Source organism: Podarcis erhardii (genome assembly GCF_964252035.2).
Source record: "Podarcis erhardii genome assembly, chromosome: 12".
NCBI lineage: Eukaryota > Metazoa > Chordata > Lepidosauria > Squamata > Lacertidae > Podarcis > Podarcis erhardii.
In genome coordinates, this window is record NC_138513.1 from 4,381,818 (window position 1) to 4,407,578 (window position 25,761).

General features: G+C 45.5%; 1 protein-coding gene and 1 long non-coding RNA gene across 3 annotated transcripts in view; one reads left to right on the plus strand and one right to left on the minus strand.

Annotated features, from left to right (window-relative positions):
* The window catches only part of LOC309326103, a 267,454-nt gene that overhangs the window by 20,533 nt on the left and 221,160 nt on the right, over nucleotides 1-25,761 (minus strand). The gene's annotated exons all lie outside the window — the stretch shown is intronic.
* Nucleotides 1-25,761, plus strand: part of MYL3 (myosin light chain 3) — a 41,589-nt gene that overhangs the window by 1,675 nt on the left and 14,153 nt on the right. For both annotated transcript variants that reach the window (XM_081834579.1, XM_081834578.1), the window contains exon 2: nucleotides 9,182-9,209. In XM_081834579.1, coding sequence (XP_081690705.1) covers nucleotides 9,182-9,209 — 28 coding nt within the window. The remainder of the gene's footprint in view (nucleotides 1-9,181; nucleotides 9,210-25,761) is intronic.

The following is a 25,761-nucleotide window of genomic DNA, read 5'->3' on the forward strand; positions in this document are numbered from 1 at the left end:
TTTTACCTTTTCACATCTTATCTACATTGTAGGAATTACTTCAGTCCTGCTAGTGTTTTTAAGTTTTTATGACTGTCCTTTAAGTATTCAATAAATTTACTCCAATTATCCTGGAATCTCCGATCGTCCTGAATCCTTCCGGTCAGTTTGGCTAGCTCCGCATAGTCCATCATCTTCGACTGCCACTCCGCAATCGTAGGAACTTCTTGCGATTTCCAATTTTGGGCCAGCAAGGTCTTTGCAGTGGAATGAATCTGAGTTTGTCTCCCCGAGGAATGCTGACATCTGGAGGACGTCCAGGGAATGAAACCCAGCATCATGAATCATGTCCCGAGGGAGCCAGCGTGGTTAAGAGTGGGGGACTCGTAATCTGGTGAACCAGGTTTGCTTCCCTGCTCCTCCACATGCAGCTGCTGGGTGACCTTGGGCCAGTCACACTTCTCTGAAGTCTCTCAGCCTCACTCACCTCACAGAGTGTTTGTTGTGGGGGAGGAAGGGAAAGGAGATTGTGAGCCGCTTTGAGATTCGCTGTGGGTTAAACCACAGAGCCTAGGACTTGCCGATCAGAAGGTTGGCGGTTCAAATCCCTGCAACGGGGTGAGCTCCCGTTGCTCAGTCCCTGCTCCTGCCAACCAAGCAGTTTGAAAGCACGTAAAAGTGCAAGTAGATAAATAGGTACTGCTCCGGCAGGAAGGTAAACAGCGTTTCCGTGCGCTGCTCTGGTTTGCCAGAAGCGGCTTAGTCCTGCTGGCCACATGACCCTGAAAAACTGTCTGCGGACAAACGTCAGCTCCCTTGGCTTATAGAGCGAGATGAGCGCCGCAACCCCAGAGTCATCCACTACTGGACCTAACAGTGAGGGGTACCATTACCTTTTTTGGATGCAAGGGGTGCATAGAATTGCAACCAATTTTATGCACCGTCAGCTTGGGAATAAGTCCCGCTGATCACGATGAGACTCAGGCGAGCAGATTGCTGCTTTGCAGTCCTGCTTTTTAAATCAATGTTTTCCTTTTCAGATAATACAGAACATGATGAAATCACAATAAATTAAACCTCCCTTTCAGTAGTTTCAAGCACTGCTATAGGTTCCGCATAATAACTGTACTGTATTGTTTAGTGTGGCAGCAGCTGCACTTTGGAACTCCCCGCTTATTGCAATAAAGCACGTGTCTTTGCTAGACTCTTTTCAGACACCTGCTAAAAGCATTCTTGTTTAGGAAAGCGTACCCAGCTGCTTAGGAAGTTGAAATAATTGGCTCCCTCGGCCAGTAAAGCGAGATGAGCGCCGCAACCCCAGAGTCGGCCACGACTGGACCTAATGGTCAGGGGTCCCTTTACCTTTACCTTAAGGGGAGTGAAAGGCGGGATATCAAGTCCAAACTCTTCTAGGTTATGAAGGCTTGACCCGTCTCAACTTGACAGCCCACCTCTGTGTCTCCGAGCTTCTCAAGTTTGCACAGTGCTGGCGTGATACTGGATGATGTCTGTACTTCGCTAGGCAGAGCAAATCTGGTAGGATAGTTAGGAGGGGCGGTTTGCCCCAGGTGTCACCCTGACAGGGGGGTGACAAAATGCTGGGCGGTACTCACTGTGGGGCCTGCAGTGCGCATGAACCATGTGTCTCGGTGCCCGCAGGCTCCACGCTGTCATAGAATCATAGAATCATAGAATCATAGAGTTGGAAGAGACCACAAGGGCCATCGAGTCCAACCCCCTGCCAAGCAGGAAACACCATCAGAGCACTCCTGACATATGGTTGTCAAGCCTCTGCTTAAAGACCTCCAAAGAAGGAGACTCCACCACACTCCTTGGCAGCAAATTCCACTGTCGAACAGCTCTTACTGTCAGGAAGTTCTTCCTAATGTTTAGGTGGAATCTTCTTTCTTGTAGTTTGGATCCATTGCTCCGTGTCCGCTTCTCTGGAGCAGCAGAAAACAACCTTTCTCCCTCCTCTATGTGACATCCTTTTATATATTTGAACATGGCTATCATATCACCCCTTAACCTCCTCTTCTCCAGGCTAAACATGCCCAGCTCCCTTAGCCGTTCCTCATAAGGCATCGTTTCCAGGCCTTTGACCATTTTGGTTGCCCTCCTCTGCTCTGCACATGTCTGCTGCCTCACCACCCAGCTGTAGGGCGGCTGAGGCCTTGCGGCACGCCCCATCCATATGGGCACTATGCTGTGCTGTCCCTATGGGCCCCACACTCCCCGTCCCATCCCACCCCTATTGGCACCGAGTGCCCTGTTCCGTCCCACCCCTATGGGCACCGAGTGCCCTGTTCCGTCCCTATGGGTGCCCTGCACCCTGCCCCTATGGGCGGTTCACCCAAGGTGCCCAAGAAGCCGTCCCAGGTGTCCAAGAAGCTTCTTCCACCACACAGAGAATGGAGTACGACGCCCAGAGCAGGTAGATCAATGCAGCACATACTGTATTTTTCGCTCCATAAGATGCACCTGACCATAAGACGCAGCTAGTTTTTAGAGGAGGAAAACAAGAAAAAAAAAATATTCTGAACGAAACAGTGGATGTATGATTTTTGTGGTGCAGGCTGTAGCCATGGACATGCTATGTGATCTGATGGTGAATTTGGGGTTACCCAATGCAAAAATCCTGAGGATCCATGTGGATCCAGGCTTTGTAACCACGTTTTTGTGCCATTGAGGCCCCACAAAACAGTGGGTGCGTGATTTTTTTGGTTCAGGCTGTAGCCATGGACATGCTCTGTGACCTGATGGTGAATTTGGGGTGACCCAATGCAAAAATCCTGAGGATCCATGGGCTTTTACCTCCCCCTCTCAGGCAGCCTCCACTAGGGTCCCTTATCTCTCTTCCAATCCCACCGATCAGCTGCTTCCCTTCAACACTCCCTTCCCTCTTGTTTGCCTTAGTGACTTTTCCTTAGCTGGAGCAGTTTTTTGCTCCTCCTTTTCTTCTAATTTCTCTAGTCTTCCTGTCTTCTCTCCTGGAGCAGTTTTTTGCTCCTCCTTTTCTTCTAATTTCTCTAGTCTTCCTGTCTTCTCCTTTATCTCTAGCGTCCCTTATCTCTCTCCCCAATCGCTTGCGGATCAGTGGCTTTGTTTCAACACCCACTTCCCTCTTTCAAAAACAAAAGTATGATCTGCTTTTTGCCCCTGGGCAATTCGGATCCAGGGACCACACATTTGCTCCATAAGACGCAGACATCTCCCCTTACTTTTTAGGAAGAAAAAAAGTGCGCCTTATGGAGTGAAATATACGGTAGTTAAACTGTGAAACTCCCTCCAACAGGAGGCAATGATGGCCACCCACTTAGATGGCTTTAAAAGAAGATGATACAAATGCATGCAGATGAGGATTACGGACGCCTCCTAGTTGTGCTGCCTCTGCTCTGCTTCCACAGCTGGAGGCAGCAGTGCTTCTGAAAGCCAGTTGCTGGAAAGCACAGGAGAGGAGATGTGGTCTTGTGTTCGAATCCTGATTGGCTGCTGTGAGAGCAGGATGCTGGGCAAGACAGGCCATTGGCCTCATCCAGCAGAGTTCTACTTATGTTCTTATCTGCTCCTTTCCTTAAGATTAAGGATCTCAAGCCTGTAAAATGGTAAAAGAGTATTGGGAAATGATTTATAATGAATTGAAAATAATGTTTAATAGCACACCCGCCCAAAAAACACATACAAACACCCAGAATCCACCCAGGATAATTCAGATGGAAATTCCCAGGAAATTCCTATCGGTGACCCCGGGGTAGTTCCTAGTTGATGTGCATCGGCAGGACTCCCCCTACTGGTGGTTAACCCTTCCCGGACTTCTAGCGGATGGGCTGAAGCCGGATATAGTCGGTTAGGACCAATGCCTAAGCCAAAACCACTCATCACCTGTAACCAATAAAGTTGTGGCCTTATTTAGCCCATTAACCTTAATAATTGTGTCAGGTGTCTTTATTTCCACTGGGAGAGGGCAGGAATTCACTATGCAATTACCACCCCGCTGACATAGTGGAGGCAAATGGTTGTGGATTTCTCTCTCTGCATACATTTTGAGCCATTTTGGCTGCGTTGGGTTATTGAATAGCAGGAATTGCTGGTAGGGAGAGTTGGTCCTGTGTTCGAATTTTGCTTGCAGGTTTCCCGCAGGCTGCTGGGAGAACAGGGTGCTAAGAGGCCATTAGGGTGTGTCATTTTCAGAGGTGAACTTTTGCAAATTTCTTAAGTGAGCAGTCTTTGAAATATGTTTTGGGGTGCGAGGAATCTGCTATTATTGTTGTGACTGCACAATGTTTATCTCCGTAAGTCTGCCTTTGATGAAAGACGGCTTTTGGAAAACTAAAGAATTTTAATTTTACCTTCCGAAAATATCAGGTAATGCTAATCTCTCTCTCTCTCCCCCCCCCCTCTCTCTCTCACACACACAATCTGCAAGTACTTAGAAATCACTTTGAATGGTTTCTATGCAATTTCACACCCATTTTACTTACCAAGCAAAACTAAACTATATTAATTTAACCAAAATGTCTCTTGGATTCCCAAGTCATGTGCCAACATTTTAGCACCCCTCATGTTTGGAATTTGAAAGTTGGAAATTCAACGTGCCCTAATGGGCTCTTGGCCTCATCCTGCAGGTCCCTTTAACATTCTCGCAGTAAAAAGGATCGTCTGTATTCTGTGTTTCTAAATTTGATGAGAAAGAAAATATTAAAGACGGCCATTTCCTGCCCACAAAGAACAGCAACAGTGGTTTGTTTACATGGTTAAGCCATCTCAGACTTTTAAGAACAACGCCCCGTTCCTTTGGGGACCTCAGCGAGGGACGATTGTGAAGTTTGCACATTAAATGTATGTCTGTTTCATTGAGTAAAAAAGGTAAAGGGTAAAGGGACCCCTGGTCCAGTCGTGTCCGACTCTGGGGTTGCAGCGCTCATCTCGCTTTATTGGCTGAGGGAGCTGGCGTACAGCTTCTGGGTCATGTGGCCAGCATGACTAAGCCGCTTCCGGTGAACCAGAGCAATGCATGGAAATGCTGTTTTCCTCCCCACTGGAGTGGTACCTATTTATCTACTTGCACTTTGATGTGCTTTCAAACTGCTAGGTTGGCAGGAGCAGGGACTGAGCAACAGGAGCTCACCCCGTCGCAGGGATTCGAACTGCTGACCTTCTGATCGGCAAGTCCTAGGCTCTGTGGTTTAACCCACAGTGCCACCTGCGTCCCTTTCATTGAGTAGCTTCACCCTAATCCCTTCCTTTCTCTTATCAGAGAATCAATGAATTGTAGTATCAGAAGGGCCAAGTGTCATTTCTGCAATGCAGGAATCTTTTGCCCAACATGGGGCTCAAACCCATGATCTGAAGATTAAGAGTCTCATGCTCTACCGACTGAGCTACCAAGGCAGATCTCCCCATATTTCACATCTACATGCCCCTTTCTTACATTATTTTGAAAAAATGCTGCGTACAGTGATTCTAACTAATACAGAGTTGAGTTGTCCCGTGATTGTGCAACAAACATATAAAGCAATAATAAGTGAGGGGTTTGGGGTTTCTCACTGTGCTCTACCTCTTGCTTTTATTTCATGCGATGAGCACAGTTTGTTCTTTGCCTGGGCTTGAGAAGGGCAGAGGTAGAGGGAACGGGGATGATCCATCAGGCTTTTAATAGCCGGACAACTGCGCCTGCCTCCTCTCCCATTTACCTGGCTCCTGTTGAGCTCACCCTTTGTCACCGTCCAAAATAGAACCAGTTGTTTGCGAACGTAAAAGGAAGGAGGACAGTGAGCGCCGAGCATGCTTTTTCCTGGCTCAATTCCCATCGCCTTTTGCAGCTGTCAGGCTCAAGGAAAGGACGGCAGAGAGAAATTCTTCTTCCGCCGCTGCATCTGTCCTGCCAGGAAAGGGTTTCTGCCTACAAAGATAGTGTTTCAGCCCTCTAGGGCATCTTCACGTAGGGCTAGGAGAGACCCCCTGCCTGAAACCCTGGAAGGCTGCAGGCAGTATTGAGCTAGATTGTTGTTGTTGTTTAGTCGTTTAGTCATGTTTTTAATTTTCTGTTGTGAGATGCCCAGAGTGGCTGGGGAAGCTCAGCCAGATAAGCGGTGTGTTGTTGTTTAGTCGTTTAGTCGTGTCCGACTCTTCGTGACCCCCTGGACCAGAGCACGCCAGGCACTCCTGTCTTCCACTGCCTCCCGCAGTTTGGTCAAACTCATGCTGGTCGCTTCGAGAACACTGTCCCACCATCTCGGCCTCCGTCGTCCCCTTCTCCTTGTGCCCTCCATCTTTCCCAACATCAGGGTCTTTTCCAGGGAGTCTTCTCTTCTCATGAGGTGGCCAAAGTATTGGAGCCTCAGCTCCAGGATCTGTCCTTCCAGTGAGCACTCAGGGCTGATTTCCTTCAGAATGGCGAGGTTTGATCTTCTTGCAGTCCATGGGACTCTCAAGAGTCTCCTCCAGCACCAGAATTCAAAAGCATCCATTCTTCGGCAATCAGCCTTCTTGATGCTCCAGCTCTCACTTCCATACATCACTACAGTGGTACCTCGGGCTACAGATGCTTCAGGTTACAGATGCTTCGTGTTACAGACTCCGCTAACCCAGAAATAGTACCTCGGGTTAAGAACTTTGCTTCAGGATGAGAACAGAAATCACATAGTGGTGCGGTGGGAGAAGGGGCTCCATTTCTTCCGCCGGTTTGCTGAAGGGGCGCTGCGCAGAGAGGGAAAGCTGCGCAGCGCCTCTCCAGTGAAGCGAAGTCAGAACAGCAACAGGGATCACTATGCATCTTTCGCTGAAGAGGCTTCGCGCGGCTATCCCTGAATCTAGAAGAGGGATCGGTGCGCACCGATCCCTCTCCCTCTCCTGGATTCAGGGATAACTGTGCAGCCTGCATTCTCTCCATAAGACGCACACACATTTCCCCTTACTTTTTAGGAGGGGAAAAGTGCGTCTTATAGAGCGAAAAATACGGTATGTTGGAAGCTGCCCAGAGTGCCCAGTCGGGTGGGTGGGGTATAAATAGTAAAATTTTCATTATGGAATGGGACATCCCTATTTTCATCAGAGAAATGAGGGAGGGCATGTGTGATAGGCTGGGAATCTGATTCAGAGGCTGAACGGGAGGAATCCCATCCTGCACATGAGTCCCCGCCTCCAGGGCCGGCTGAACTGGGGCAGGGCCTTGATTCTGAAGCGCCTGCACCTGTGCCGGATCCTCAGGAGCAGGCACCAGGTGATTCCACTCTGGCTCCAGAGGTGGTTGAGGACTCAGTGCCTACAGGTGAGTCTCCCCCTGGGCCCAGTAACCCTTCAGCCTCTCCTGAACTGCAGAGGCTCAGGGCAGAGAGGCGAAGGGAACTGGTTTCTCCCAGGAGGAGTGCTCGCCTTAAGGCCAGGAGAGGCGGGTCTCCTGGGGGCCGGGGCCGCCTCTGGCCTCAGAGAAGATAAAGGCCAGTCAGCCCGGTCCCAGGTTGCGGGAGCAACGTCATTGATGAGCTGTTTCGGCCAGCATCCACTCCTGTTTCCCCCAGAGTTCCTGTCCTTGCCTGGCTTCCCGCTGTGGACCCCACTTTGCCCAAGGAGGACTGGCTGCCGACCCTCAACTCACGTCCTGGACCTCGCCCCACGTTAACCTCCCCCCTGGACCAGCACAACATGGAATCTGAAATCATGTTTCTGAAGTTCATTAGCAGGAGGGACAACCAGTCTGTGAAATGCTTTATATTTTTGGCTGTGGCACTTGCCAAAAGACCATGTCATTTCTCCGAAAAGTCTGCACCTCTCCTTTGCCAGTGCTTTGCACTAATTCCCGCCAGGCTGTGGAAGAGGATGGAGGCATGTTCTCCATCAAAGGATGGAGGCTTTGCATCAACTCAGTTTAGGAGTCAAAAGGAACAAGACAGACAACCACACGCTCAAGGTGCCAGTCCTCATTAGACTCCCAAAAACATGTTGCAATAGCACCAGGAACATTTGGGAATGCCAGGGTCCCATTCTCTTCGCTTGGTGTTGTGCCAGGAAATCGTCCTAGCAAAAGGAACCGCATTTCTCCTGAGTATTGTTTGTAAAAAAAATATAAAACCTGCTGCTGTTTGTAAAATGAAATTAAAACTCCACCTCCTGAGGAAACCTGCTTAAACTGCTGAGACAAATAAACGTTACACAAGACCTCCGGAGCAAGATTTAAGGGTTTGAGGACACACTTTACAAGGTCTCTGTTCCCTTTTAGGATAATGAGGCACAGCGGAGACTGTGGTGTCTTTATGAGACGAGGTTTTCTTTGTGTGTGTGCCTGGGCGTGCAAACATGCTGCCTTTGTGTCAAAATCCCTAAAGAGTGGAGTCCTCAACTCCTTTTCCAAAGTTGAGCTTATTGCCTCCATCCACTGAGATAATGGAACAAGATATTCAGTGCAGGAAAGAGGCATAGTTTGGGCCCTTCCACAGTTTATTACAAATGCCAAAAACCCCCACAGGTTACAAGGCATTAAAAAGGAAATATTGGTTGCAGCCCTGTCATGTACTGAGTTGAATGGGATCCAAAAGGCAGCAGTCTGAATAGGATCCAGAATGCAGCAGTCTGATTGGTCCTAGAACAATAGGATCCAGAATGCAGCAGTCTGATTGGTCCTAGAACAATAGGATCCAGAATGAAGCAGTTGATTGGTCCACAGGAGCCACCCAATCCAGCTTCAGGTAGAAGGGAATCTGCAACCTGATTGGCCTACAGGAGAATCCTGGAATTAGCCAATCACGTGGGGCCCATTGTGTAAATAATGTATATAAGGCAGACATTCTGGGGGGACTTCCATTCCTCCTTACCACTATGAGCTGAATAAAGAGCATGAAATCCACTCTCGACTCTGAGTATATTTCAAGCGCCTTCATTTTAGCCCCTGCATTTTAATCCTGTATGAGTGTCTGGAGGCAGTTGGAGGATGGATGGTGGTGGAATCCTGACGAGACAGAAGTACTGTTTTGGGGGGAAAGGAGGCGGGCAGGTGTGGAGGACTCCCTGCTCCTGAATGGGGTAACTGTGCCCCTGAAGGACCAGGTGCGCAGCCTGGGAGTCGTTAATGCATAAGCAACACAGCACTCGTTTCAAGTAAGAGAAACAAAATGAGCGCACCAAAAAGTGTCAGCCTTGTCAATGTCATGGGACATCAGGGAGAATCCTCATAGTGAATAATCTCTCTCTCTCTCTTTGCTTTCAGGTTGAATTCAGCAATGAACAGCTTGAAGGTTAGTAACTTTGCTGTCTTTCACAAATCCACCTGTTCTCTGAAGCAACATTAACAGTATATTTCAGAGAGAGCGCGCGCAAATCATAGAGATGTTTGCTCCATCTTCCATGAGACACCCTTTGCGATATTTGAAGATGGCTCTTATATCTCCGCTCAGTTGCCTCTTCTCCAGGCTGAACATACCCAATTCCTTCAACTATTCCTCATCAGGCTTCGTTTACAGACCCTTCATGCCTATTGGTCATTGAGAGACTTCTCCTCCACGGAAGGTCTGCCTTTGCAATGACCCAAAAACAGGAGAAAGAAAATAGGAGTCTTTTGAGAGGAGCTGCATCCTTGCGACACACCCATGCCAGATTTTGCAAAGTAGCGAGGGGAGGGGGAGCCAAAATATTTTAATCTAAAGAGCGTATGGAAACAGATGAGGTTGTTGTTTGGGCTGTCAAACGCTGGGGAGGAAAGCTGTACATAACAGGGGTGGTCTGGCATGTGGCAAATGTGCTTAACACATCAGAAGCCACGGGAAGGGAGAAGGATCTTCAATTCGTGTCCTGCTTGTGGGTTTCCCACAGGCCAAGGACCACTTTATCCCAGTATCCTGTTCCCACAGTAGCCAAGCAAATGCCTTTGGGGAACATGCAAGCAGGATTTAAGCTGAAGAACCACTCTTCCTTCCTGTGGCTTCCAACAACTGGTTGTTGTTGTTGTGGTTTGGTCGTTTAGTCGTGTCCGACTCTTCGTGACCCCATGGACCAGAGCACGCCAGGCACTCCTGTCTTCCACTGCCTCCCGCAGTTTGGTCAAACTCATGCTGGTAGCTTCGAGAACACTGTCCCACCATCTCGTCCTCTGTCGTCCCCTTCTCCTTGCGCCCTCCATCTTTCCCAACATCAGGGTCTTTTCCAGGGAGTCTTCTCTTCTCATGAGGTGGCCAAAGTCTTGGAGCCTCAGCTTCAGGATCTGTCCTTCCAGTGAGCACTCAGGGCTGATTTCCTTCAGAATGGAGAGGTTTGGTCTTCTTGCAATCCATGGGACTCAAGAGTTTCCTCCAGCACCAGAATTCAAAAGCATCCATTCTTCGGCGATCAGCCTTCTTTATGGTCCAGCTCTCTAGGCAAGACAAATTGGATATGATCATTGCTCTGGGGCTTCTGGGGGATTTGACCCAAATTGCCTTCCTGAAGCCTTTTCTCCTTCTCTTGGGAAGCTGTTCCCCACAACCCCAATCCCACTGTCTGTGGTCAGCAAAGCCAGAGCTTTTTCTCAATGGCTCCTCCATGAACCCAGTGGATCCTGCTGACGAGGAGTTTAGATAATGATAGGCCCAAGCGAAAGCAGAAGAAGAGGCTGATATTTTTATTTTTCATTATTATTCTTTTGAAAAGTTTCCATGTTTGTTCAGCTGCCACAGAGTGGGAGCTGCCGCCGCCGCTGCCATCGTGTTCCCTTGTTAAAAAAATGAAATAACAGGCCTTGCATCCGGGATTCTTTGCAGACAACAGGGTGAGAATAGAAGCTTTCACTGGGCAAACTCTGAGAGGGAGGCTGGATCAAAGAGTCTGGTGTTGCGATTTCTGGGTCAAAATGGCAATTGTGGTGGGTAGAAATCACAGAATCATTGAATTGAAGAGTTGGGAGGGATTCCAAGGGTTATCGCATTCAACCTCCTGCAATTCAGGAATCTCAGCTGAAGCATGCATGACAGATGGCCATCCAACCTCTGCTTAAAAAATCTCCCATCCAGCCAAGCAGGATAGACAACATTGAACTGTATGGTATGGTTACCAGATGTCCCCGTTTTGCTAGGGACAGTCCCCAGATCTACAAATCTGTCCCTGGACAAAATCCGTCCCGGGAATGTCCCCGGATTTCATTTAATGTCCCCGGATTTGTATTTTAAGTGTTGTAGATTTATTAGTGGGGACATGGGTGGCGCTGTGGGTTAAACCACAGAGCCTAGGACTTGCTGATCAGAAGGTTGGCAGTTCAAATCCCTGCGACGGGGTGAGCTCCCGTTGCCCGGTCCCTGCTCCTGCCAACCTAGCAGTTTGAAAGCACGTCAAAAGTGCAAGTAGATAAATAGGTACCACTCCGGCAGGAAGGTAAACAGAGTTTCCGTGCGCTGCTCTGACTCGCCAGAAGCGGCTTAGTCATGCTGGCCACATGACCCGGAAGCTGTATGCCAGCTCCTTCGGCCAATAAAGCGAGATGAGCACCGCAACCCCAGAGTCGGCCACGACTGGACCTAAAGGTCAGGGGTCCCTTTACCTTTAATTGTTTTTCTGTTGCATCAATTAAGTGTTTTAAATTTGTTATTAGCCAACCTGAGCCTGGTTTTCTGAACCGAGAAGGGCAGGGTATAAATAAAATATTATTATTATTAATATTATTACGATTCTACGATTTGTCCCTGTTTCAATTGGTGGCGGCGGCTGTTGTGCATCATTCTCCCACTGGCCCCCGGCTGCTATTCCTTTCTCTTTCTCGGAGCAGTCAGATAGGTGAGCCCAGACAACGAGGGTCTCGTATTGAGTAGGATTACACCACAATGGTGTCATAGAATCATAGAATCATAGAATCCTAGAGTTGGAAGAGACCACAAGGGCCATCGAGTCCAACCCCCTGCCAAGCAGGAAACACCATCAGAGCACTCCTGACATATGGTTGTCAAGCCTCTGCTTAAAGACCTCCAAAGAAGGAGACTCCACCACACTCCTTGGCAGCAAATCCCACTGTCGAACAGCTCTTACTGTCAGGAAGTTCTTCCTAATGTTTAGGTGGAATCTTCTTTCTTGTAGTTTGGAACCGTTGCTCCGTGTCCGCTTCTCTGGAGCAGCAGAAAACAACCTTTCTCCCTCCTCTATGTGAGATCCTTTTATATATTTGAACATGGCTATCATATCACCCCTTAACCTCCTCTTCTCCAGGCTAAACATGCCCAGCTCCCTTAGCTGTTCCTCATAAGGCATCGTTTCCAGGACTTTGACCATTTTGGTTGCCCTCCTCTGGACACGTTCCAGTTTGTCAGTGTCCTTCTTGAACTGTGGTGCCCAGAACTGGACACAGTACTCCAGGTGAGGTCTGACCAGAGCAGAATACAGTGGCACTATTACTTCCCTTGATCTAGATGCTATACTCCTATTGATGCAGCCCAGAATTGCATTGGCTTTTTTAGCTGCCATGTCACACTGTTGGCTCATGTCAAGTTTGTGGTCAACCAAGACTCCTAGATCCTTTTCACATGTACTGCTCTCAAGCCAGGTGTCACCCATCTTGTATTTGTGCCTCTCATTTTTTCCCCCAAGTGCAATACTTTACATTTCTCCCTGTTAAAATTCATCTTGTTTGTTTTGGCCCAGTCCTCTAATCTGTCAAGGTCGTTTTGAAGTGTGATCCTGTCCTCTGGGGTGTTAGCCACCCCTCCCAGTTTGGTGTCATCTGCAAATTTGATCAGGATGCCCTTGAGTCCATCATCCAAGTCGTTGATAAAGATGCTGAATAAGACCGGGCCCAAGACAGAACCCTGTGGCACCCCACTAGTCACTCTTCTCCAGGATGAAGAGGAACCATTGATGAGCACCCTTTGGGTTCGGTCAGTCAGTCAGCCAGTTACAAATCCACTGAGTGGTAGCATAGTCAAGTCCGCATTTTACCAGCTTCTTTACAAGAATATCATGGGGCACCTTGTCAAATGCCTTGCTGAAATCAAGGTAGGCTACATCCACTGCGTTCCCTTCATCTACCAGGCTTGTAATTCTGTCAAAGTCTTTCAGCATGATGACGTTAGTGGCTGCAAGGGAAGTCCATTAAGAAGAAGAAGAAGAGTTTGGATTTGATATCCCGCTTTATCACTACCCAAAGGAGTCTCAAAGTGGTTAACATTCTCCTTTCCCTTCCTCCCCCACAACAAACACTCTGTGAGGTGAGTGGGGCTGAGAGACTTCAGAGAAGTGTGACTGGCCCAAGGTCACCCAGCAGCTGCATGTGGAGGAGCGGAGACGCGAACCCGGTTCACCAGATTACGAGTCTACCGCTCTTAACCACTACACCACACTGGCTCTGCGAGTGTAAGCCAGGGCTGTGCAAAATACTGTGGGGAAAATGTCGGGAAAGGAAGAAAAATCATTGCTGCCGCACACACACTCTGCAGTTTAAGCCTTGTCTGTCAAGCTATCAGCAAAACGATACGTTGCATTTCGTCTCAGCAGAAATGAATTTGAAATGCGTATTTTGCATGTGAAAAAATAGACAGGAAAAGCTTTCAACAGATGTCAAGCAGATGCTTGCTGAACAGATTTCAAGAAGCAAAACACATCAAAAAATAGATCTTCAACACGCATCGTGATGAGAGGGCCTGTCAATTTTTGCTTTCAGTTCCTCATTTTTTCCAGGCTAAGTTGAGTTCATTGCATTTCATCATTGATTTCTGATTTTTTACAAAGAGGTTCTCATAAAAATTTCATCAGCGTCTTAGTTTGCACTTCTCCCAATATTCCTGCATGCAGTTTCACCTAACACACAAAGCTATTCCAACAAACAGTGCGTTTGGGCTTATTTTCACCATTATGTGCATTTGAATGCACACTTTTCAAATAATAATAATAATAATAATAATAATAATAATAATAATAATAATAGATTATTATTTTCCTAGTAGTGATGTATGGAAGTGAAAGCTGGACCATAAAGAAAGCTGATCGCCGAAGAATTGGTGCTTTTGAATTCTGGTGCTGGAGGAGACTCTTGAGAGTCCCATGGACTGCAAGAAGATCAAACCTCTCCATTCTGAAGGAAATCAGCCCTGAGTGCTCACTGGAAGGACAGGTCCTGAAGCTGAGGCTCCAAGACTTTGGCCACCTCATGAGAAGAGAAGACTCCCTGGAAAAGACCCTGATGTTGGGAAAGATGGAGGGCACAAGGAGAAGGGGACGCAGAAGACGAGATGGTTGGACAGTGTTCTCGAAGCTACCAGCATGAGTTTGACCAACATGAGTTTGACCAAACAACAACAACAACAACAACAACAACAACAACAACAACAACAACAACAACATATTTATATCCCACCCATCTGGCTGGGTTTCCTCAGCCACTCTGGGTGGCTTCCATCAGAATATTAAAATACAATAATACAATACAATAATACAGTAATGTATATGCATTTTTGCACACACATTTTGCATTCGCATTTTACACGTACAGTTTAGATTGGAAAATTGCATCACAGAATTTGGGGAAGATCAGGTTTCAAAGGACAGCCCTGCTTCAGTTCACAAATTTGTTCCCTCGGTACAAACTGGCTCGGAGCTGTAGTCATTTGGAAAGTGCCGGGTTGGGGAAACTTGAATTAGAGGCGATTCATAGACTGCCCCTTTGCACAAGCCATGGGATGGTTTACCAAAACATATGATTAAAGTATAAATCTGTAACATAATACCCCTCCAAAAGATATTCAAGGCACAGCAGTGCGTAGCAATTAACAAAGAGCAGCAGCTGCAAGCTAATCGTATTTTATTTCAGGGAGTGTGAATTAGGATTTTTCCCCCATCTCTAGACACCAGTAGGCCATAGAATCATAGAGTTGGAAGGGGCTCCTGGCGATCATCTAGTCCAGTCCCCTGCAATGCAGGAATATACATCTGTCCCTTAAGGGAATCCAACCCCATAACCTTGGCATTACCAGCACCACGCTCCAGGCAACTGAGGTGTTAGAATGAGCTTCGAGTCCTTTTGTTTCTCTACTCACCCACTCTGTGCAACAATCTTGTGAGGTAGGCTAACCTTCGAAACAAAACAAACCCAACCGCCCAATAATGAACCCAAAGTTATTCAGCGGGTTTTATGGTGTGCTGGGAGATGGCTCTACAAACACCTTTGTTGTTGTTGTTGTTGTTGTTGTTGTTTAGTGGTGTCCGGCACTTCATGACCCCCTGGACCAGAGCACGCCAGGCACTCCTGTCTTCCACTGCCTCCCGCAGTTTGGTCAAACTCATGCTGGTAGCCTCAAGAACACTGTCCCACCATCTCGTCCTCTGTCGTCCCCTTCTCCTTGTGCCCTCCATCTTTCCCAGCATCAGGGTCTTGTCCAGAGTTTTGGGCTGGGCTGCCATCAGTATGCTGATGACACCCAACTCTATCTGTTGATGGATGGCCATCCTGACTCGGCCCCAGACACACTGATGAGATGTCTGGAAGCTGTGGCTGGATGGTTACGTGGGAGCCGGTTAAAGTTAAATCCTTCGAAGACAGAGGTCCTCTGGCTGGGACGGGACGATATGGGATTGAGGGGGCAACTCCCATCTCTTGCGGGGGTGCAATTAGTGCCAGCACCGTCTGTTAAGAGTTTGGGTGTAATCTTCGATACCTCCCTCTCCATGGAGGTGCAGATTGCAGCTATTATTTTTTTTTTTTTTTTTTTTTTTTTTCAAAAAAAAAAAGCTTTATTAAATTCAGTTATATATACAATGTATTCGAAGTTTATCCTTTCTTGTACAGTTTGAACTTCCTTCAGCGGTATTGACATTCATTCGCATTTGAATCTTCATATCACATTTCCTCTTTTATATTGCCATTTGTACCTCCTTTAAATATTATTTGAGCTTAAACAATACTTGTTGGTCTTTCACACAGCCTCTTTAAACCCCACTAACGTTGTGTTTACTAAACATTTATTTTCCAGGTATCTTACAAATTTTCCCCAATCTTCAATAAACGTCTGATCTTTTAAATATCTTATTTTCCCTGTTAATTTATCTAACTCGGCATATTCTGTTAGTTTTGTTCTCCAATCTGCCACCGTTGGGATTTCTTCCTGTTTCCATCTCTGAGCTATCACAATTCTAGCTGCCGTAACCGCATATTGGAAGAGTTTATGATCCTTTTTCCTAATGTCCTTTCCAATGATACAAAGTAGGAAGGCCTCTGGTTTTTTCACAAAGGTGTAGCCTAACATCTTTTTTAATTCATTATATATTTCTTCCCAGAAATTTTTAACCTTTTTACACTCCCACCATTGATGGTAGAATGTCCCCTCCTTTTGTTTGCATTTCCAGCATTTGTTATCTACTTTAAACATCTTACCCAGTTTCACGGGAGTAATGTACCACCTGTATTGCATCTTCATCACATTTTCCTTAAGTAACATACAAGCCGTGAATTTTATATTAACTTTCCAGAGTCTTTCCCAGTCTTCCATTAATATATTGCGCCCAAGATCTCTTGCCCATTCCACCATCACTGATTTCACCTCCTCGTCCTTCGTATGCCACTCTAGTAGTATTTTATACATTCTGGAAAGATTCTTAACTTCACTACTTACTATCTCCTTTTGAAATGTAGATTCTTTTTCCTCATATCCCCTTTCTTTCATCTCCGACTTAAAAAGTTCGTTTATCTGAAAGTAGTGAAGCCAACCCTGAGTAAATGATTTTATCTGATCGTAAGGTTTTACTTTCCACTTTCCCCCTTCCTTTATAACCATATCTTCAAGCTTCCCCCACTTTTCTTCCATATTAACTTTTTTAACACTCATTAACTCTTGTAGGGAGAGCCAGTGTGGTGTTTTTGGCTCCAATATGTTTTTATATCTGTCCCAGACCTCTATTAGTGGACCCTTAAAAATATGACTGGTAAACCCCTTATGAACCCTCTTTTTGTCCTTCCACAGGTACGCATGCCACCCGAATTTGTTGTTATAGCCTTCCAAATCTAACAACCCTCCATTTTCCAGCCTCACCCAGTCTTTTATCCAACAAAGGCATGTCGCTTCGTAGTAAAGTCTCATGTCTGGGAGGGCGAAGCCCCCTCTTTCTTTAGCGTCCGTTAACAACTTATATTTAATTCTGGGCTTCCTCCCTTCCCAGACATATCTTGAGATAGTTCTTTGCCAATCTTTAAAATTCTTTGTTCCCTTTAAAATGGGGATTGTTTGAAATAGAAACAGCAGTTTAGGTAACAGCATCATCTTCACCATGGATATTCTACCCCAAAACGATAATTTCAGTCTGGCCCAAATCTCTAAATCTTTTTTGATTTTGTTCCAAACCGGAACGTAATTATTTTGATATAAGTCAATATTTTTGTTGGTAATCCAAATCCCTAAGTATTTTATCTTTTTGACAACTTCGATTCCGGTTGATTGTTGTATTATTATAGCCTTATCCTGATCCATGTTTTTTACAATCATTTTTGTCTTATTCTTGTTCAATTTAAAGCCTGCAAGTTTACCGAATTCCTCTGTCTCGACCAGAAAAGCTTTTATACTCTCTAAAGGTTCTTCCACCGTGATAACCACATCATCCGCATACGCTTTGATTTTATATTCATTTGCACCTAATGTTACCCCCTTGATTTTTTTACTTTCTCTTATTACATTTAGTAGTACTTCCAAAACTGTTATAAAAAGTAGCGGAGAAAGTGGGCAGCCCTGACGGGTTCCTTTACTAATTTTTATGTCTTCCGTGATGACTCCATTAACTATTAATTTCGCCTTCTGCTCTGTGTAGATTGCCCCTATACCATTTAAGAATTCTCGGCCCATATCCATACTTTCTAAATTTTTAAGCATAAAATCCCAGTTTACATTATCGAAGGCTTTCTCCGCGTCTATGAATATTAAACTCGCAGGTTTGTCACACCTATCAGATAAGAATTCAATAAGATTGATTATATTTCTAGTGTTATTCCTTATTGACCTTCCCGGGAGGAAGCCTGTCTGATCTTCGTGTATCATCCTTATTAATATCTTTTTAAGTCTTTTGGCTAGGATTCCGGCGAAGATCTTATAATCTATGTTCAGTAGGGAAATGGGTCTATAATTCTTGACTGAGGTCAAATCCGTATCTTGTTTGGGAATAATTGTAATGAGGGCCTCTTTCCACGACCCGGGCATTTCTCTTTCTTTTAAGATGTTATTCATTACTTCCATCAGTGGCGTAGTCAAGATATCTTTCATTTCTTTATAATAACTCGATGTAAACCCGTCCGGGCCTGGAGCTTTCCCTCTTTTCAGGTCCTTGATCACTTCTTCTATTTCTAATCTAGATATTGGGGCATTTAGGTGTTCTTTTTCCTCTGTCGATATTTTCTTTACCATCTTTTCGTTTAAATATCTTTCTATCTTTTTCCTATTATTCTTTTCCTTATGGCTGTACAGATGTTCAAAGAAGTCTGAAAAGCCTTTTCTGATTTCTTTCGGATTGGTTGTTTCTTCTCCATTTACTACTATTTTGTTAATTGTGTTTTGTTCTTTTCTTTTTTTGACTTGCCACGCTAGCCATTTACCTGACTTGTTGGCAAATTCAAAGCTCTTCTGTCTTAGCCTTCTGATGTTCCATTCAATCTCCTTATTTATTATAATTGCGACTTGTGTTTGCAGATATTTTATCTCTTGTTTTACCCTTTCATTATTCGGCTTTTGGATTAATTTCTGCTCGTTCTCTGTAATCTGTCTCATGATCTCATTTAATCTCTTTTCCTTATTCTTTTTTTTCCAGACATTTTGTTGGATAAGTAGGCCCCTCATTACCGCCTTACTGGCGTCCCAGACCATGCTTGTTTTAACCCCTTTACCCATATTGTCTATGAAGTACTCCTCTAATTTTTTCCTAATTCTTACGACAAAATTTTGATCATCCCATAGACTGTCATCTAATCTCCACCTAAAAGTACGTTCATCTAATCCTTTCATTTCCATTTCGATTCGATTATGATCTGAGATAACTTTAGCCTGGATTTCTATCGTTTTAATTCTTGGTGATAATTCATTCGATACCCAGATTTGATCTATTCTTGAGAATGATTGGTTCGGTTCTGAGTGGTATGTAAATTGTTTCTCTAGAGGATGCTTCAGTCTCCAGATATCGATAAGATTGCAGTTTTTGGTCATTGTGAAAAAAGTCTTGGGTAATTTACCTTCTCTATTCTTTGATTTTCTTAATCTGTCCATATCAATTGAAACGACATCGTTTAGGTCTCCCATTAGGATAATTTTCTGATCTATATAGTCAAATAGCTTCCCTTCCAGGGAACTAAAGAATTCTGTTTTGTTACCATTAGGGGCATATATCCCTACTAGAATCAGTGTTTCTCCCTGCCAGTTTATTCGCACTGCAATTGATCTCCCCTCTTCATCTTTAAATAGTTGTTGTGCCTCAATTCCATTTTTAATATATAGTACCACGCCTCTTTTTTTCTTTTTATCCGAGGAAATGAATTCATTCCCTAGTCTCTTATTAATCAGCATTTTCCTGTGTTTCTTTGCAATATGTGTTTCCTGCAAACATATTACGTCTAAGTTCTTTTTCTTTAAAATGCGTTCAATTCCATTCCGTTTTTTCTTATCATTCATCCCGTTTACATTCCAGCTGCAGAGTTTTAATGACATTTTTATTTAATTTAAGTTTTTTTTTTTTTTTTTTTTTTTTTTTTTTTTTTACTTAAGGGTTTCCTAGTTCTTCTTCTTCTTCGTCTTCTTCCTCTTCCTCTTCTTCCTGTTTTCTTTCCCTTCGTTTCTCTTCTTCACCCGGCAGTAAATCCGCTCTCAGATTTCCTCCTCCTTCGGCACCTTTCAGTTCCTCCTCCCCTTGTTGAAGTTCTTTGTATCTCCTTGTAAATTTTCCTATTTCCTCGGGATTTGTCAGTTTTCTTTTAATTCCTTTATAGAAGAATGAGACACCCTCCGGAAATTCCCAACGAAAATCGATTCTGTTTTTCTTTAACAACTGCACCAGTGGTTTATATGTCTCTCTCCGTTTCAAAAGTCTGATCGGTATATCTTTAAATATAATTATATAATTTCCATCTATATATAGTCTCTTCTCTCTATTCCTTTGCAAGATCAGGTTCCTCATCTCCTTATCTTTAAATGTAACTAAACAATCACCTGGTTGTTTCTTAACTCTACTTGCTTTGGATTTCAATCTGTATACATTTTGTATTGTTCCTGCTATCTCCTCCTCTGGTAACCCCATCCATTGTGTTAATTCTTTTATTATTTTTTCTCTTATATTTTCGTTTTGTAATTCTGGGATCTGTCTCATTCTTAGGTTCACTTCTCTTTGTTTTAGTTCATTCATCGCTATCGAGTCTTTTAGCTCTTCTTGTGTTTTGCGCAGCTCTACTATCTCATCTTTCATTTTTTCTTCTTCCCGTTTCATTTCCTTCAATTCATACTTTGTCTTTTTAAACCCCTCATCCACTCTTTTTGACACCTCCTTAATCTGTCCTTTTAGCTCACTTACTGTCTCTTCAATCTTTTTGTCCATTTTCCCTATTTTATTATCTACTTGCTCTAGTTTCGTTTCTAAGTTCTTCTCACTTTGCTTTATTTCTGCAAACATCCTTAGTATTTCTGTTCTGAACTCTGTTTCCTGTTTTGAAGATTTCCTTTCTATTGGAGTACTTCCCTCCGCCCCTTTTTTCTGGTTATATGACATTTTCAATATTCTTTATATAAGTTTTCTTTATACACCACAGTCTCGTACCTGTCTGTCCTTTCTATCTCTCTTTTATAGTTCTTTCTTTGTTTTATGCTTCTTTCTCACTCAGCAGTGTTCTCCGGGGCCCTGACCACAATTCGATTAATCTATTCAAAGTTATAAAACAATGTATGCAGATTTAGTAGTAACAGTATACATAGAAACTCGAGTGAAAAGGTACCCAATACCTATAACTAAGATAGAGTCATTGAACACAAAACATCAATTCCTGGATACCGATAGATACACCAATTCCTAACTATCAGTAGAGAGACTTTTTGTCACTTCATCCGCAATTCCTCTCCACAAAATAACTTCGTTATTATCTCTTCCCCCCCCAAACCTCGGAAGTGGAAGTTTACCCTTTGATTGTCCAGAGCACTAGTTTATAATGTTCCTTCCTTCGGGTTATTTGTGCTGTTTAAGCTATGTCAGACCGATAATCAACGTCCAGAAATCAAATTTTTAATACCTTAGTCTCTTCGGTCTGAATGCAGTGATCACAATAAGTGGTAAAAGTTCCACAACCACCAGGGGGCGCCACTGAGGTTTCCTAAAGTCCAAAGCCCGGATGATGTCCGTAGCCCGCAGAGTTATACAGGGGGGTCGCGGTAATTTCCTTTGAAGTTGGGGTCGTATAAATCGTTGTAGATAGCTGGGACACACCTAAATAGGTGGCTGTCTGGTCCGTTTATTTTCTGCTTTCTCAAGCTGATTTATCTAAAGTAGGCGCTCAGAGCGTAGCTACCGACGGGGACCAAAAACAATGTCACTTTAAACCACTTTAATAAGCCGCCAGTGTCCTTCTCTTTTGATACTTTTTAGCAACTTTAACACTATAATTTAAAGCGGCTAAAGCACTAGGTCGCTTTCTTTCTGATAGCTGGGCGGCGCTTCTCCTTTTCTCCCCTCTCGAAGATGGCGTCCGAGCTTTTCTCGCTGTCTTACTCTTCCGGGAAATCTTAACAACAGTTCTATCTTTACTTCAATTAAACAAACCCCCGCTGACTGGTTTTCCAGTCATTCACAGTTATTCCTGCTCCTCGTAACGTTCCCCCTTTAGGGGGGTCCTTTCTAATTTGTCTATTTATAACTCAGAGGAGACAGTAACAGTATCCGTTGGTGGTAACTTACTTTCTCTTTAGGCTCTGCTCGTAACTCTGTGCCTTTTCCAATGAAGTCAAAAACGCCGCTGAACTCAAACTTTCTCTCTTAGGACTCGGAGACTTCCTTGTTGTTAATTATTTATTGTATCCACTCATAAATGAGTCCGAGGTTCTTCAATTTGAGAACGGAGCGCTATACCCAACAGGTTCGGGGCTTTGCTAAATCGCCTGGGAACGCCGCTGTAATGGTCGCCCGACTGCCTACCGCCCGCACCGTCGTTCTCTTCGCCTCATTGAGGCTACCTGACGACGCCGCGAACCGTTGCTTGGCACTGCCGGGTTCCTGGACCTCTGGACACCCACCAGAGGATTAAAGGGGGGGCTTTTGCGCCCTTAAACCCCCCAAAATCTGGCGAAAAAGCTTGGGCTTCCTCCGCAGGAGAAACCCTCGCCTGTACCTGGTTCCGCGCTCCGCCGGAAGTCCCAGATTGCAGCTATTACAAAGGCGGCTGTGATGGGATAATGAGCTGCTTGTGCGTAAAAGCTTGATCCCTCTGGTATTTGGCTGGTCAACCAAACCGAGTCACTAACGGAGCCCCCAAAGCATGACTCCGTCAGTCGCTGGTAGAATCTGACAGTGGGCGTCTACGGAACTTACGCCAGCATAAAAGTTGTTTGACGGACATGCGCCTCCGTGACTCTCTGCGTGACAGCTTCCGGCGAAGGGTGGGAGTTCCCAAGGGGGGTCCTGTTACCTCTTCACTATTCTCACTGGAAGTATCCCAGAGCCTCCCCTCCGACTCCCCCTCCGCTGGAGCTCCTGCTCTTCCCCTACTGGTTCCTTCTTCTGCTGCAGAATCTCTCCTATTCTCCTGGAGCCTTTCCACCACCTGTTCCTCCGATGGCAGTTCCCTGACAGCGGCATTTTCTCATCTCCGCCAAGCTAAGTAGTTGGCTCCTTACCTTTCTCGCCCTGACCTAGCCACTGTGATCCACGCGACGGTCACCTCCAGACTGGATTATTGTAACTTGCTCTACATGGGGCTGCCCTTGAGACTGACCCAAAAACTCCAGCGGGTGCAGAATGCCGCAGCGAGACTCCTTACGGGGTCTTCTCTGCGAGATCACATTCATCCGGTGCTATACCAGCTGCACTGGCTCCCGGTGGGGTACAGGATCAGGTTTAAGGTTCTGGTTTTAACCTTCAAAGCCCTATACAGCCTAGGACCCTTGTACCTACGGGACCGCCTCTCCTGGTATGCCCCACAGAGGAACTTACGGTCTTCAAATAAAAACATCTTGAAGGTCCCAGGCCACAGAGAGGTTAGGCTGGCCTCAACTAGAGCCAGGGCTTTTTCGGCTGCGGCTCCAACCTGGTGGAACGCTCTGTCACAAGAGACAAGGGCCCTGCAGGACTTGACATCTTTCCGCAGGGCCTGCAAGACAGAGCTGTTCCACCAAGCCTTTGGTCAGGGCGCAGCCTGACTCCCTCCTCTGGCAATCTTTACAAAACTTTGGTTTATGGTTGCCATCAATTTTGATTTTAATTAATTTTTATAATGTTTTTATAATGTTGCACTACTTTAGTGTTGTTAGCCGCCCTGAGCCCGGCTTCGGCTGGGGAGGGCGGGATATAAATAATTTTATTATTATTATTATTATTATTATTATTATTATTATTATTATTATTATTATTATTGGTCCAGCTCTCGAACTGAGCAACCTTTCAGCTTTGGCCCAGCCGCTTCATCAGCTCTGAATCTATTTGTACTTGTCCTCCGCTCTTCCTCAGTAGCATGTTGGACGCCTTCTGACCTGAGGGGCTCATCTTCCATCGTCATAACTTTTATATGCCTGTTGTCTTTGTCCATGGAGTTTTCTTGGCAGGGACACTGGAGTGGCTTGCCGGTTCCTGCTCCAGGTGGATCACGGTCAAAACTCTCCACTATGACATGTCTGTCTTGGGTGCCCTACACAGCATAGTTCATAGCTTCTCTGAGTTATTTAAGCCCCTTCGCCACGGCAAGGCAGTGATCCATGAAGGGGACAAACAGCTTATAAATACTAATACAGTGGACGCTCGGGTTGCGAACATGATCCGTGTGGGAAGCATGTTTGCAACCCGCAGCATCAAGTCTTCGCACGTGCGGGTTGCAATTCGGCACTTCATAGAATCATAGAATCATAGAATCCTAGAGTTGGAAGAGACCACAAGGGCCATCGAGTCCAACCCCCTGCCAAGCAGGAAACACCATCAGAGCACTCCTGACATATGGTTGTCAAGCCTCTGCTTAAAGACCTCCAAAGAAGGAGACTCCACCACACTCCTTGGCAGCAAATTCCACTGTCGAACAGCTCTTACTGTCAGGAAGTTCTTCCTAATGTTTAGGTGGAATCTTCTTTCTTGTAGTTTGGATCCATTGCTCCATGTCCGCTTCTCTGGAGCAGCAGAAAACAACCTTTCTCCCTCCTCTATGTGACATCCTTTTATATATTTGAACATGGCTATCATATCACCCCTTAACCTCCTCTTCTCCAGGCTAAACATGCCCAGCTCCTTTAGCCGTTCCTCATGTGCATGCGCAAAGTGCAATTATTGCTTCTGTGCATGTGCAAGCACCGAAACCCGGAAGTAACCTGTTCGGCACGGTGCGCAACCCAAAATCACACAACCCGAAGTGTCTGTACCCCGAAGTATGACTGTAGTAGTAGTAGTAGTAGCATTAACAACAACAACAACTTTGGCATTACAGTCATTCCGCATTTACCGATGCTTCAGGTTATGTGTTTAAGGGTTGTGGACCAGAACAGGTTACTTCCGGGTTTCGCTGCTTGCCCATGCGCAGAAGCACCAAATTGCACGGCGCACACACGGTGCTTCAGAATACGAATGCTGCGGGTTGTGGACTTGCCTCCATCCGCAACCTGAGGTTCCACTGTATCAGCACCATGCTCTAACCAACTGACATACGAGATAAGGAACCTCCAATCCTGTAAGCCCAACCTAGAATTGCATCCAGGTTCCCAGATGATCTGGGAACTTCAGAGTGAATATGCAGCCTCTCAAAGACTTCTGCTATGAATCATTCCCTGCTTTAAAAAAAGTAGCAAGGAAGGCAAAGGCTAGCTTGAACCCTTTACTGTTATGTGCTATATTTCTATGTGCGGTGATTTTGTTTTTTGGTGGGAGGACATTCAGAAATGTTGTGGCATGAAGTGATAAAACCCAGACACAGACAGACCACCTCACTAGGTAAAGGTAAAGGGACCCCTGACCATTAGGTCCAGTCATGACCGACTCTGGGGTTGCGGCGCTCATCTCGCTTTACTGGCCGAGGGAGCCGGCATACAGCTTCCGGGTCATGTGGCCAGCAGGACTAAGCCGCCTCTGGCGAACCAGAGCAGCGCACGGAAATTCCGTTTACCTTCCTGCCAGAGCGGTACCTATTTATCTACTTGCACTCTGACGTGCTTTCGAACTGCTAGGTTGGCAGGAGCAGGGACCGAGCAATGGGAGCTCACCCTGACACGGGGATTCGAACCGCCGACCTTCTGATCGGCAAGTCCCAGGCTCTGTGGTTTAACCCACAGCGCCACCTCACTAGCCGTTAGCTAATGAATCCTCATTGCCATAGATGCCCACAATGCCTATTTAATTATAGAGACAAAGTGGGATGTGCTTGTGGTGTTTTCATATTTTTAGTTTGCACTGAGGACTGCTGTCCTGCCCTGGAACGCCTCAGAGGTCAATCTCTGACATGGGTTTCTGAGCAATTCCCGATATTTCCTAGCCTCCTGACCTGGTTTTTTCTCTGTTGCATTTCCTCCAGGATGTCCACAGGAGATGGAATGTAAACATCTCTGATATCCAGATCAACAGCGAAGTTCATAAAAATAAAAATAAAAACCAAAGCAAAACACAGGGGGTCAGGATCCCATGAAAATAATAATGCTAATGAAGGCTTGT